Source organism: Cricetulus griseus, chromosome 7 (assembly GCF_003668045.3).
Source record: "Cricetulus griseus strain 17A/GY chromosome 7, alternate assembly CriGri-PICRH-1.0, whole genome shotgun sequence".
NCBI classification, from domain to species: Eukaryota; Metazoa; Chordata; class Mammalia; order Rodentia; family Cricetidae; genus Cricetulus; species Cricetulus griseus.
The window spans coordinates 126177426-126190751 of NC_048600.1; the positions used below are offsets into that span (position 1 = coordinate 126177426).

General features: G+C 47.1%; 1 protein-coding gene across 3 annotated transcripts in view; it reads right to left on the reverse strand.

The window, feature by feature from the left end:
* Slc39a11 (solute carrier family 39 member 11) overlaps positions 1–13326 on the reverse strand; it is a 412078-nt gene that overhangs the window by 222551 nt on the left and 176201 nt on the right. For 2 of the 3 annotated variants that reach the window (XM_027425778.2, XM_027425777.2), the window contains exon 5: positions 3450–3597. In XM_027425778.2, coding sequence (XP_027281579.1) covers positions 3450–3597 — 148 coding nt within the window. The remainder of the gene's footprint in view (positions 1–3449; positions 3598–13326) is intronic. The other variant, XM_027425779.2, reaches the window with a different exon arrangement.

The following is a 13326-nucleotide window of genomic DNA, read 5'->3' on the forward strand; positions in this document are numbered from 1 at the left end:
AAGGAAGGAAGGAAGGAAGGAAGGAAGGAAACAAGTAAGAGAGAGAAGGAGGAGGAGGAGGAGGAGGAGGAGGAGGAGGAGGAGGAGGAGGCAAGGGAACAGGCCATTTGGGTTCTAAGCTCACTTGGACCAAGTACAACAACACTTTTCAGAAGCTGAAAGAGCTTTGAAAGTGCATCATCTGACAACAGTCCCACAAGCAAAGACATGTAACTGCCCTTCTTGCCTGCATTGAGCCCACTTCAAGAAATTATATCTGGTCATTTATTTATTTTAACACCCACAGCAATAAAAAGCTCTTGGCTATCATCATCATCAGTACTAATGTCATCACCACCATTATCATCACAATCATTATCTTAGCCCTTTCTTTTTCTGCCTTCTGCAAAAACAAAATGTCCTACCATATTTCATTGTGTTTTCTTTCTTTCCTCATAGTACATTTTAATAACCATCATGCTTTGCTTCCACCCTCTCAATGAAGAAGTCCAGGTTACAGGCCTGACCAGAAGGGATGAAGGGGGAAAAAAAAAGAAACCTCCTCTTAACCTAGAGAGAGTGATAACTCAAAATGTTTGATGGGAGGAACTGAGGCAGAAATGTCCAAGACTTAGGATACATTAGAGTCTCAGGGAATCTGAAGTGTGGTAAAAAAAAAAAAAAAAAAATTACAGCTCTATGCCTTCCAAAAACACATAGTCAGGTCACACAACAAAACCAAAAGTCATGAATTTGAAAAAGTGACTGGGAGGGGAAGGATTGGTAGCAGTGGGAGGGACATGAAATGAAGGCGTTGAGGGGGGGAGAACCAGAATGTATTGTTTACATGCATGAACTGTCAAAGAACTTAATATAACAAACACAAGAACACAAAAGCTTTGCATAATTAACCCTTTGAGGTTCACACACAGACCTCCATATACAAACATACACACAACTATTCACTAATGCCAAAAACGTTCTCTGCCAAATTCTTGATAACAACAGAAAAATGGGATTGATCTAAAGGACTATCAATCATGCAAGGTCACGGGCAGCCACAAAATGGGATGGATCCAAGAGTGCCCCATCCAATAACAAAATCTGGTCAAGTTCAAAAATCTCAAAGCACAGGACAATGCTCCAAGTGTGACTACAGCCCAGGCACAGCAACCCTTAAAGAACACCAGGAACACCAAGAAACCAGGAAGGCACTTGTGTCTGCAGGAGGAGGACTCAACTATGAGAGATTTGAGGAAAGCCACTCTTTCTTTTTAAATCCTTGCCATTACATTTTGAGTTAGAAGAAAGATAAAAAAGGAGGGTTGGGTAAATACATGGGTAGGTGGTTGGTAGAAAGAGTGAGAAAGAAAAATGGGAGTGATGGGTGGGGGAGGGAGGGAGGGAGGGAGGAGGGAGGGAGGGAGGGAGGGAGAAAAATATAATGATATAGTTTTATAGGAACTTCTGGCCTCACTATATCCCAAAATACCCCTGGCTTTGAGAATAACTGAAATAATAAATGTTAGGTACAGACAGCCATCAATAGCTAAGTGTCTAATAAATGATTTTCCCAGCCTGGCTGCTGGTGCCACCCAGGGCAGCTGAACTTCCCTCCCAAGGCTTGGCTTCTCTGGCTTTCCCCCTGCTGAACCAATTACAGGACATGATAGCAGTGCCATGATTGTTTTTTAAAGGCTGATGTTTGTCACTAAATGCCCATTAAGCTGGCCTCCTTGCTCCAGTTACTGCAAGCTAAAGGACAAATCCAGATGGTACAAACAGCGCCCCTTCGGGCTTGGTCTGCAGGAAGCCAGGCAGCAAATAAGCACTATCAGTTTGAGAGTCTCCGGATGCCTGACACCCACAGGTGCATCCAGGTGAGATGAGATGGCAGCAAGCAAACCATCTTCAAGGGCTGCATCCGGGCCTGTATCAAAACAGTTAGCAACAGCTACAAGGATTGCTTGGCAACCAGGTAACGGGAGGTACCTGGTGTTCAGAGCCAGGCGAAAGGACTGCAGCTCCCACCACACAGCCCCACCATGGAATGCTGAGAGGATGCAGAAATCTTCTAAAGCTCCCTGGGAAAAGTCCACTGAGGGGCTAGGGAGATAACTCAGTCTGTAAAGTGCTGGCCTTTCAAGCATGAGGTCCTGAGTTCAAGCCCCAGAACCTACATAAAAAAAGCTGGGCATGATGGTGTGTGCTTGCAGTTCCGATGTGGGGAGACGGAGACTGAGAGGCAGTCCATGGGATTGTGTGGGCAGCCTGCCTAGTCAACTTGGCAAGTTTCAGGTCAGTAAGACAACCACCCTCTGGTCTCAAACAGACAAAAACATAGGTAGTACCTAAGGAATAATGGCAAAGGTTGTCCTCTGTCTTCCACAACACATGCGTGTGTGTGTGTGTGTGTGTGTGTGTGTGTGTGTGTGTGTGTGTGTGTGTGTGTGTGCTTTCCAGTTTACCCTGAACCCCCAAATCCTTTGGTTTCAAAGACAAAGAAGTAGAGCCAGGCCAACTTTTCTACCCTAGAGAAACACTGAGTTAGGGCTACAATATCCTCACAAGGACACACAGGAGTTGAGCAAAGGAAATTCGCATAGAGATCCGAGTGCCTGTATGCTCAGGACTTGGCATGAAAAATGACAAGTTTGGTGGAAGACAGCCCTAGACTACAATCCTGTGGGAGAGAATGGCAGCTAGGGCTCCACCATTACAGGCTGAGTATGAATGAGATGCATGATGGGTCACAGAGGGCAGCTGTGGCTGATCCTCTCCAGCCTGAGAACCTACTAGATGGATTTTATTTCCTGCTTATTTCCCAGCTAGGAAGTGGTGGAAGGCAGAGAGGGTCAACCAGGGAGAAGGCATCCAAGGCTTTTCCTGGATGATACATCCAGGCAAGAATGAGAACAGAAACCATGGGGCTTGAGAACTGTGCAGGGAAGAATCCAAGCTCAGCCTGGGCCCCTCTGAGATTTAGGAAGTGTTAGCTGGTTCCTTTGGAGAGACCCTTCCCTCTACCTCAGCAGAAATGATGTCACTTTGCTGTTGTTGTCTTTAAAGTGCTCTGGCTCCACGCAGATGATGCAAAAGGTACATGCCCTCTTTCCCAGATGAATCAGAAAGTCAGTATCACACAAATGGAAAGGGCACTTGGGGTTCACCGGGAATGGGGAGATGGGTGGACTAATCAGTGTTCATCCTTTCTAACTCAAATCAGCCCCATCCCATTAAGAGTGACCCCTATCCATCCATTCAAGTTGGATACAGCAGCAAAGCTGCCTGTATAACGGGCGAGAGTTTGCATGAACAAATAAGAGAAACGGACATGGACAGAGCGCCACTGTGAGCAGTGAGTGAGCAGCCTGGAAGGGCAGTGCCCAGCATCCCCTCATCTCCTGGAGCCAGCCCTAAGTCTGGACCCTCCCTCTGGCCCAGCTCAGCATCTGCAGCAGAAGGCTTGCCTGAAAGAAGCCCAGCGCTACCTATCCGGATGGAGAGTTCCCTCTCAGGCAGGAGCAGTGTGGTGGGGCCCTCGGGATCAGACTTCTTCTTCATCAATGCAGGGTCCAAGTTCAGTGCCAGGGCCGTCTGGGGGTCTTCTGCAGCACCCTGAAACATGAAACAGGACTGTCACTACAGCACTTCCATGCCCTTGGGACTCTAGACCCTCAGGACCCACAGATGTCTGGACAGAGGACCCATGTCCTGCTAAGGGAACTAAGGGCTGAGTACCTGGTAAGAACCAGCTCTCATAGGTGGGACTATATGGAAGATGACAAGCTTAGGGGATAGATGACTTTGCAGGTTCCAAAACTCAAGATCTAAGGAGTTGGCACAGATCCCCTAAATGCCAGTCAGTCCCCCAAACACACACACACACACACACACACACACACAGAGAGAGAGAGAGAGAGAGAGAGAGAGAGAGAGAGAGAGAGAGAGAGAGAGAGAGAGTTCATCTCTCTGGATACAGGGCACAGCAGACTTAGAACATGACCTAGGTCATGGTCACAATATCACTCAAAAGTGTAAGTTCACAGTCTCTTCTGACACCTAAGGAGACTCACGGCTGTGAATTCGGGGAAAATCAAAATGTGAGGTGCGTGCTTCCCATACACAAAAGCACACAGTAAGGGTTCCTGATTCAAAATGGAGGAATGGGAGACTAGCAAGGACAGACTGAAGCCCAGCAGGGAAAACATTAGACCCCACACACTCTCGCTGCTTCACACATCAGCTTCCCAGGAGATCTCACAGTGAACTTGGTCCTATTATATACAGGTTGGTCTTGCAAGCAGCCTTAAAGATCTGGGTGTTATGGGATATTTGTATACTATGAAGATGTCTTGGTGTGATTGCTGTAATAAAAAGCTGAACAGCCAACAGTTAGGCAGAAGAGATAGGCAGGACTTCCTGGGCAGAGAGAGAATGCCTAGGAAGAAGGGGTCACCAGCCAGATGCTGAGGTAGCAGGATAAGCAGAACAGAGTAAATATAACTGAGCCATGCAAAAGAACATAGATGAAAAGATATGAGCTAATTTAGGTCATAACTAGCTAGGAACAAACCTAAGCTAAGGCTGAGCTTTCATAATTAATAAGTCTCCCTGTTGTTTTTTGTGAGCTGGCAGTCCAAAGAAACATCCATGTACATCTGGGTGGAAGTCTCTACAACACCACTGTTCTTGCATTCAATATGCCTGCTACACCAAACACTATACAGACAATGTCAAAGTCTGCTACCATGTTGGATAGCCAGACCAGATTTGACCATAGCTACAAGTGGCCTGTAAGTGCCTGGGTGGAGGAATCTGAGAGAAGAATTCCCTAGATAGTCCTGTGTAAGCAAGAAACCCTGGTGTTCACTAATCACAAAAAAAAATCCTTCAGAGGAAGCTATGGATTTATACTTAGGAATGTGTTGTGAGTGGGGTCTGGCCCAATATCCAACTGTCTCAGTGCAAAATGTTTGGCTTCTCTTCAATGTAGCAAATTTTTTACAAACTGTACCCTCCTTGTCTACAACTTTCAACTTACTCTTTTTCTACTCAGTTTTCATATTTTCAAATATTCCTGCTCTGCTTTTCTGCTAACAGTTCTCACTATAAGCTTGACTAAGAGCAGCCAACAATAACCATTCTGCCACCTGAACACTGTCAGGGAATCTCCTCTGCCAAGTTAATTTATTCTTTTTATTTTTTTAATAGTGTGTGTGCATGCCCCCTCTCTCTCTCTCTCTCTCTCTCTCTCTCTCTCTCTCTCTCTCTCTGTGTGTGTGTGTGTGTGTGTGTGTGTGTGTGTGTGTGTGTGTGTGTGTGCTCGTGTGAGTGCAGATACCCACAAAGGCCACAGACATTGGATATACACAGAGCTGGAGTTATAGAGGGTTGTAAGCAGGTGTTGGGAATCCAACTCAGGTCCTCTGCAAGAGCAGTGTGTGTGCTCTTAACACTGAGCCATCTCTCTAGCCCTACCCATTGCTTCAAAGTCAGCCTCCCACAAAGTTTTAGGACATGGGTAAATGTAGACGAAAGTCTTGGCTAGGACATGGCATACATGGTCTATAGTCTAGCTCTCAATAGAGTGCTTCTCCCATCAGGAGCCAGATGAGCACATTCGTTACTGCCTGAGTTTTTTATGGGATTCTGGTCTCCTGGGCTTCCAGCAGAATCACCCACCAAGTTCTGCTTACAGCTTCTACAGCATCCAAGGCCCACATCTCTAAATGCTTCCAAATTGTTCCCACACACAATTCCAAAGGCTTGGGAAATGTATAATCAGGGTTAGTCATGCCAGTTCCCCCAGTCCTGGTATCAACTTTCTGTATCATCATAACCAAAACTCCTGGCAGAAGAACAGAGGAGAAGGAAGAATTTATTTTGTCTCACAGTTTCAGAGGCTTTAAGTCCATCACAATGAGGAGGCCATGGCGTCAGACAGAAGCTCAGAGAATTGGGGTTGTTTCTTTCGGGCACAGACACACAACACTTGCCTTATTGTTCTCTTGTGGCGATGGCGATCAAGGACAAAAGGAAATTAAAGATTCAGATATTTTATTTCATCATTTCTTTCCAATTAAATGTTAAACATGAACACTTCAGAGTGTCTCACATCTTTTTTTTTTCATGCATCTGTAGTTTCTTCATTCCTTATATATCAAATCTTCTATGGAGTACTTTGCCTCGTTTAATCTTGTTTGAGAATGGGGAGAGGGGCAGAAGCCGCCATCCCTGTTTGGCCAGTCCCATGCAGTCCCCAGCTACTATGCTGAATCCTGGAATCCCCTCTGTCACACTGAGTGGCATCTGGCTCTTGGCATCGTGGTCAAGGCTGGCACCACAGATGGACAGAGTCGTGGGTGGATGAGAAACCCTGAGCGAGGCAGTCCACACCTCTGCAGAAGGCCCCTCCAAACACTTTCGGGTGACAGCTGGTGTCTGCGTGATGAGCCGTAGGCCACAGAGTTGCAGCTCTTTGTTTGTTTATATGCTTTAATTATTTCTAATTCTACATCTCCCGCTGATATCTGAGAGATTGCTGCAGCAATAAAAGATGCTCACCATGATAGGGCAACAGCTGACGTTCCTGCCTTTGTCTTCCTTTGATGATGTGAAGAACCAGGAGAAAGATGGAGGCGGGGAATGGCTTCGTTGCAGGGGAAATGCCACTGCAGTCATGTGCACCACGCTGAGGCCGAGGCCACTCCTCCAACTGAAGCCCTCCAAGGAAGGCACAACTTGGAAACAATCAGGTTGATTCAGGACAATGGTTTTAAACAGGGTGATTTTAGTCTCCCTCCCCAGACCTCAGAACACTGAGAATTAGACATCTTTGGCTGTTCCAGTGGGAGTGTGGGTGGTTCCTCTGATATTTCTCAATATCCTATCATGTATGGGGCAGCCTCAGAGCGAAGGACAATCAGACGACCACATCACTAATGTGGAGAAGCCCCGCTTTTGAAAGATTTAGGCTGACCAGGACCTCACAGCTCTCTGCTGTTATTACAGATTAATGCTGGGAACTCTGAGCTCTTGTCACTACCAAGAAAAGAATTCTGTCACTTGCTTGGATGACTGCTGCCTGCCTGCTCTCACGACTCAATATGTTTTTAATTAAGCATCAACTGTCTACCAGAATTCTGCAGCTCCTCAAGATATAAAAGAGTCAATTCTCATCCTGCACGAACTGTCCCTTCTCCTTTGAGAGACCATAACAAACAATCAATGACAGATTGAACAATTAGAGACCTGAATAGTGACAATGTTTGGAAGAAAGGGACCGGGAAGGTGGCTCAGTGGGTCAAGTGTTTATTGTCTGAGCATGAGGACCTGTGAGTTTGGACCTCAAGCATCCAAGAGGCAGGCACAGTGGCTATGATGCCAGTGACCCAGCCCTGGGAAGGTGAAGACAAGTGGATCCCTGGATCTCATTGGTCAACCAGCTTAGAGATCTGAGGAGGCCCAGCTTCAACGAAAGGCCTGAGGAAGTAAGCATGGTTGAGGAAGACTTCTGGCATCAACCTCTGGCCCCACATGCACGTGCATACACACGTGTTTTCTCCCACACAAATAACACACACACACAAAAAAAAAGTTGAGTAAATGCACAAACAAATGAAGAGAAATGTCACACCCAAGGGTTATGTTCACCCTTGTTCCCGGATTTGTGACAGATGACATGTTCAGTGACTCACGTAAGCTTCACTATTATTAAACATGGAGGTACATGTGATCCTCGGGTTACAGTGTAGACAGTGGCTCTCTTCCAAGTGGCATTCAAGAAAAACAAACCATGGCATCCCCTTATCTCTCAGCTCTTTCTGCCACTCCACTAACCCAGATCCCAGTGGCTGTGCTGTTTCGTATCCATGCTTTAGGGAATAGGAGGAAGTACACTAAGAAGCCTCCATCCCAACGGCACTCAGAAGCTGCCCTTTTAGGGCCAGCAAGATGGCTTAAGGCAGTGGTCCTCAACCTTCCTAATGCTGTGACCCTTTAACATAGTTCTTCATGCTGTGGTGACCCCAACCATAAAATTATTTTCGTTGATACTTCACAACTGTAATTTTGTTACTGCTATGAACTGTAATGTAAATATCTGTGTTTCCCAATGGTCTTAAGTAAACCCTATGAAAGGGTGGCTCAACCCCAAGGGGTCGAGATCCATAGTTTGAGAACCACTGGCTTAAGGGGTATAAGCCTGAAGACCTGAGTTTGATGCCCAGATTCCACAGTAAAGGGAAAGAACAGACTCCCAAGAGTTGCACCCCTGTACATATTCTCTCTCTCTCTCTCTCTCTCTCTCTCTCTCTCTCTCTCTCTCTCTCTCTCTCTCTCTCACACACACACACACACACACACACACACACACACACAGACACACACACATAACTAAGTAAACATTTTTTAAAATGAGACCCCCTTTTAGATGTCATTTATCATATTTTACATGAGTGTTTTGCCTCCATACATTTATGTTTGTGTACCATGTGAGCTCCTGGTTCCCAAAGTGGTCAGAAGAGAGCATAAGTTCTCTTGGAGCTAGAGTTATGGATGGTTGTGAACCATCATGTGGTGCTGGGAACTGGACCTGGATCCTCTGCAAGAGCAAAAAGTCTTCTTAACCACCAAGCCATCGCTCCAGCTCCAAGAGGCTTCCCTTTTAAAACACTGGAGTAGGACCAAGATATCTCACCCCTGTCCACACCCACCTGTCCCCCACCCCATCACGAGCTCGATCACACATTTACCCTTCAGAAGGTCTTGTGACTATTGCAGCATATCGACCATAGCTAAGACATGCCTGTCAATATAAGAATGGAGGAAGACAATGTGATGTAGAAACAATTTGGCCACAATGAAGAACAAAATGCTGTCATTTACAGCAAAATGGATGAGATGAGAGTGGAGGGCTCAGGTTAGGTAAAATGAGCCAGACACACAGAATGGCAGGCACTCCAGGTTCTCTCTCATACAGACACTAGACAGCCTGAGAAAGACAGTAGCACTTTCTAGGGGTTGGAGAGTGTGTGAAAGTAGGGTGGTATAGAAAAGGGAAGTTAGACTTGATCCATACCTGTTGTATGCATGGATTGCATATGGACAATTAACTTAAAAGAAAACACACAGGTGGGCTCAGGTATGCAAATGGATTACAGAAGCATCTCAGAGTGGTACCTGGGATGGTCCCCCTTCTCCTAGAGCTCCACACCTGCAAACTCCTCATTGTCTCCCACTCTAGGCAGCAGCAGCCCAGAGTTCATCTCCCAGATATGTCCCCACCCCCACCCTTCCAGGAACAGCTCCCAGTGGGACACAGGAACTCTGTTTTGGTGGCTTCCTCATGATGCCCCCAGAAAAGGGGAAAGGGATCAGAAGGCATCTCCCACACAAGGTGGTTCTTGAACGTGGGCTGACAACACTGCTGCTCTGGGGAGCCAGGTGACAGAGTGAGAGAGTTCTGTATGGAGATGCCCTCAGTAAGCAAAGCCTCAGTCTATGCAGGAAGAATCGGGAACAGAGGGTGAAAAGACCTTCATGCCTTTCTCATGATGCTGTGCTAGCCATCTTGATGTGCTAGCCTTTCCTCTGTTTCCAGGGCTAATTTACTCCAATGACTTCTCACTCACTCCCTCCTTGAAACCTGGTAGCCCCATAAGATGGGCAAAGGGAGGGAGGATCTATCTCTCCAGGACGCGCATGTGACAGGTGCCAGTTGTTCCTGACTCTCTGCCCCAGCCCTGAGAGTGCCTGGCTGATGATTAGAGGACTGAGTCACCTTCCTCCCCGTCCCCACCACAAGGGCTTTGGACAGCTCAGGCTTGCTGCATCACCTCACTGCTTCCAAATGGCAATGTGCAAACTAGGAGGCTCCTTCCTAAGCTGCAAGAAGAATGTTCCACTTCCATCCCACGCCCCTCTGACCTCTTGCTCTGCCCTGCCTACCCCATCTCCGCCCACAACTCCTAACCCAACTCCATACAGAAAGTCAAGAGTGGGCTGCTGGAGGTAGGAGGCAGCACCTATCCAAGGCTCTAGAATTGGAGATCTCCATGCTCACGCAGTGGAATTACAATTATTACTGTTATTATTACTTTTACCATGCATGGTTTGAGGCCAGTGTCTGACCCACAATACACAAGATGGTTTCCACCCACTCCTGCAAAAAGGCAGGAGTAGGAAAACACAAAGAAAAATACAAGGAAATACAAAGAAGGGGAAGGAGAGATGAAAGGAAGGTGGCAGGTGGGGACAGACAAAGGCAAGGAAGGTGACTGCGCATGCCTCACGTTAGCACGAAAGGACTTGGGATGCAATACCCAGAGCCTAAAGTCTATTCTGTTCACTTGGGTTTGCTGTCGCAGATGTGGAAGAAACTGCCCAGAGCCACCCACATACACACACCCAAAACAAGTCAGTGTGACTAGGGAGATGGCTCCATGGACAAAGAGCTGGCTATATAAGTCCGATGACCTGAGTTTGGATATCAGCATCCACGTAAAAGCCCAGATATGGCAGTGCGCATGTCTGAAATCCCTGCACTCCTAACAGGAAGACACGAGGCAGAAAGCAATCTTCTAGGCCAGCTATGCATGCAGTAATGAACAAGATGCTTCTGTCTTAGACAAGGGGGAAGGTAAACTCAGTCTCCTGTGGCATGTGAGAGCGCGAGCGCGTGCGCGCGCACACACACACACACACACACACACACACACACACACACACACACACACACACACACCAGAGAATATTAGGGAAGAGACACAGTCACCCTCAGGCAGGAGCACCCCAGGATCCCTTTCTCACTTGCTGATGGGATTTCTGACACTCTTCACCCTCCACCCCCGATGTTGTTTTATCCTCAGACAGAGGATAAAATAGCAAACTAACCGAAAAACACAGCTACATAAATGGTAGCAGGTACCCAATCCCTGAAGGCCCTGCCATCTTCCCAACTCACTGTAGACAGACTGACACATCTGCCTGGGGTCCCAGAAGTGACCTTCCCTGAGCTTCATGTCACCTGTGCTCCTTTTCTTCCCTGCTGGGGCATCTCAAATGGAGATCTGGGGAGAAAAAAATGCTAGCCAGGCTCTCCTGCTGGCAGTCCATGGGATTTGACGGTTCCAAGCCCACATATACCAGCCATCATGCTCATAGGGTTTGGGGTTGGGACTCCTTAACTTTGTCCCCAGCATTAGACAATCTAGACTGTGTGGGCTGTGAGCTTCCCAGTCCCCTAGAACAGAGACTCTTTAGGTATGGTCTGTGAAGAGGTCAGAATCCCTGGGGAAGAGTCAAGAGGAAGGTCAGGGAATTAATTAGTGCACCCTGGCGGACATTACACCAGGGGAGGAGGGAACAGGGGCCCTGAAGAGGAGCTCTGTCATGAGCAACTCAGTCAGAATGAGGAAGGGTCCACAGGGCCACTGGCCTGGAGTGACACCTGAGCTTACTTTCCTCCCTGCCCGCCTCTACCTCCTGCCATCCCCACTTAACCCAGACACACAAGGTAACGTTGAATAATTGATGCTGTTTTTATGACTAAGAAGTTGCCATTAAAATGACACTGATAACATAATCTTAAATTATTCCACATAATGGAAAAAAAATTAAATGTCGCCCTTGATCACCAGCTAGAATATGAATGGCACTTACATAATAAATGACTTTCTCTTGAAGGGAGCCCAGCATGGCCTTCTGCCCAGGGACAGATTGGCTCCAGATGAGGAATGGCCATCCTCAAAGCAAATGGGGACACAGTGTGGAATAGACACAGAGACTGGGAGTACGGTTCTACCTCAGGCCCTAAGATTGCTATCACTGATGTCCCCCGCACCTCAAGTTACCTAGACACACAGGGACTGTGAGGTCGTAGAGATGAAAATGACAATTAAGAGCTCCTAGTGAACAAAGATGACCCTAAGAGAGGCATACATGCTCCTCCAGAGAAGGGGAAAGGGACAAGATTGCCTGAGCAAATTGGGAGCAGGGTAGGGGGAGTTAGAAGAAAGAGATGACAAGAAGAGGAAGGGGAAGGAAGACATGAGGGACCAGGAAAATTGAGTCAGGGGAAGAATAGAGGAGAGAAAAAAAAAGATGCCTTAATAGAGGGAGCTACTATAGGTTTAAAGAGAAATCTGACACTAGGGAAATGTCCAGAGATATGTAAGGATGACCCCAACTAAGAATCTAAGCAATAGTGGAGATGCTACCTTAAATGCCCTTCCCTGATAATGAAAATGATGACTAACTTATATGCCATCCTAGAGCCTTCATCCAATACCTTATATGCCATCCTAGAGCCTTCATCCAATAACAATAAACCAGAAGCAGACACCCACAGCTAAACACCAAGCCGAACTCCTGGAATCCACTTGTAGAGAGGGAGGAATGATGAACAGAGGGGTCAAGACGAGGCTGGGGAAACCACAGAAACAGCTGACCTGAACAAGGGACCCCACACCGACAACTCGAAAACCAGCATAGGACAGAACCAGGCCCCCTGAATGTGGGTGTCAGTTAGGAGGTCTGAGCAGTCTATGGGGCCTCTAGCAGTGGAACAGTATTTATCCCTAGTATACAAATGGACACTGGGAGCCCATTACCCATAGAGGGATACTCTCTCAGCCTAGACACACAGGAAACGGCCTAGGCCCTGCCCATGGAAGGCCTCACCCTTTCTATGGAGCAGAAGGATGGGATGGGGGTTGGTGGGAGCATGGGAGGATGGGAGGGAGAGGGAACTGGGACTGATATAAAATAAGATTGCTTCTAATTTAAATATTTTTTTAAAAAAGAGTTCCTAGTGACTTGTAAAATTTCTCTCAGCTCTTCCAGGACACAGTGTTTTGTCTCTAACTCAGCCTCAGTCCAGCATTCTGATGGCCACAAGGATCCAATGAGCACTCTGCAAGGCAGGGTTAAACCTCCAAGTTCTTGTGTTCTTCTGGGAAGCCTTCACAGATGCACCCAGCCTCCTCTGGATCCAATGTGTCCCCTCTGTCCCCACACACATCCACATGCTTTGGCCATCTGCTGACCAAAATGAAAACTCACCTCGTTCTGTGGTCCTATTAGAACCACGAGGCTCTTCAAGCAGGCACTATATATCCCATAGTGTGGCCTTCAGGAGCACCACACACTCATCAACACACAGTTAACTTGAGGGAAATAACTACACAATGAAATCTCCAAACCAATGGAACCATCCACAAACTACAGAGAAGGAAGATGTGGACACACAAGGAAGGAGTGGGGGTCAGTGCAGAAAAAGGAGAAGGTTCAAATGCACCTCAGCTGTCTGGATGATCACAAAGGGCAGGAATCTCCCCATCCCTG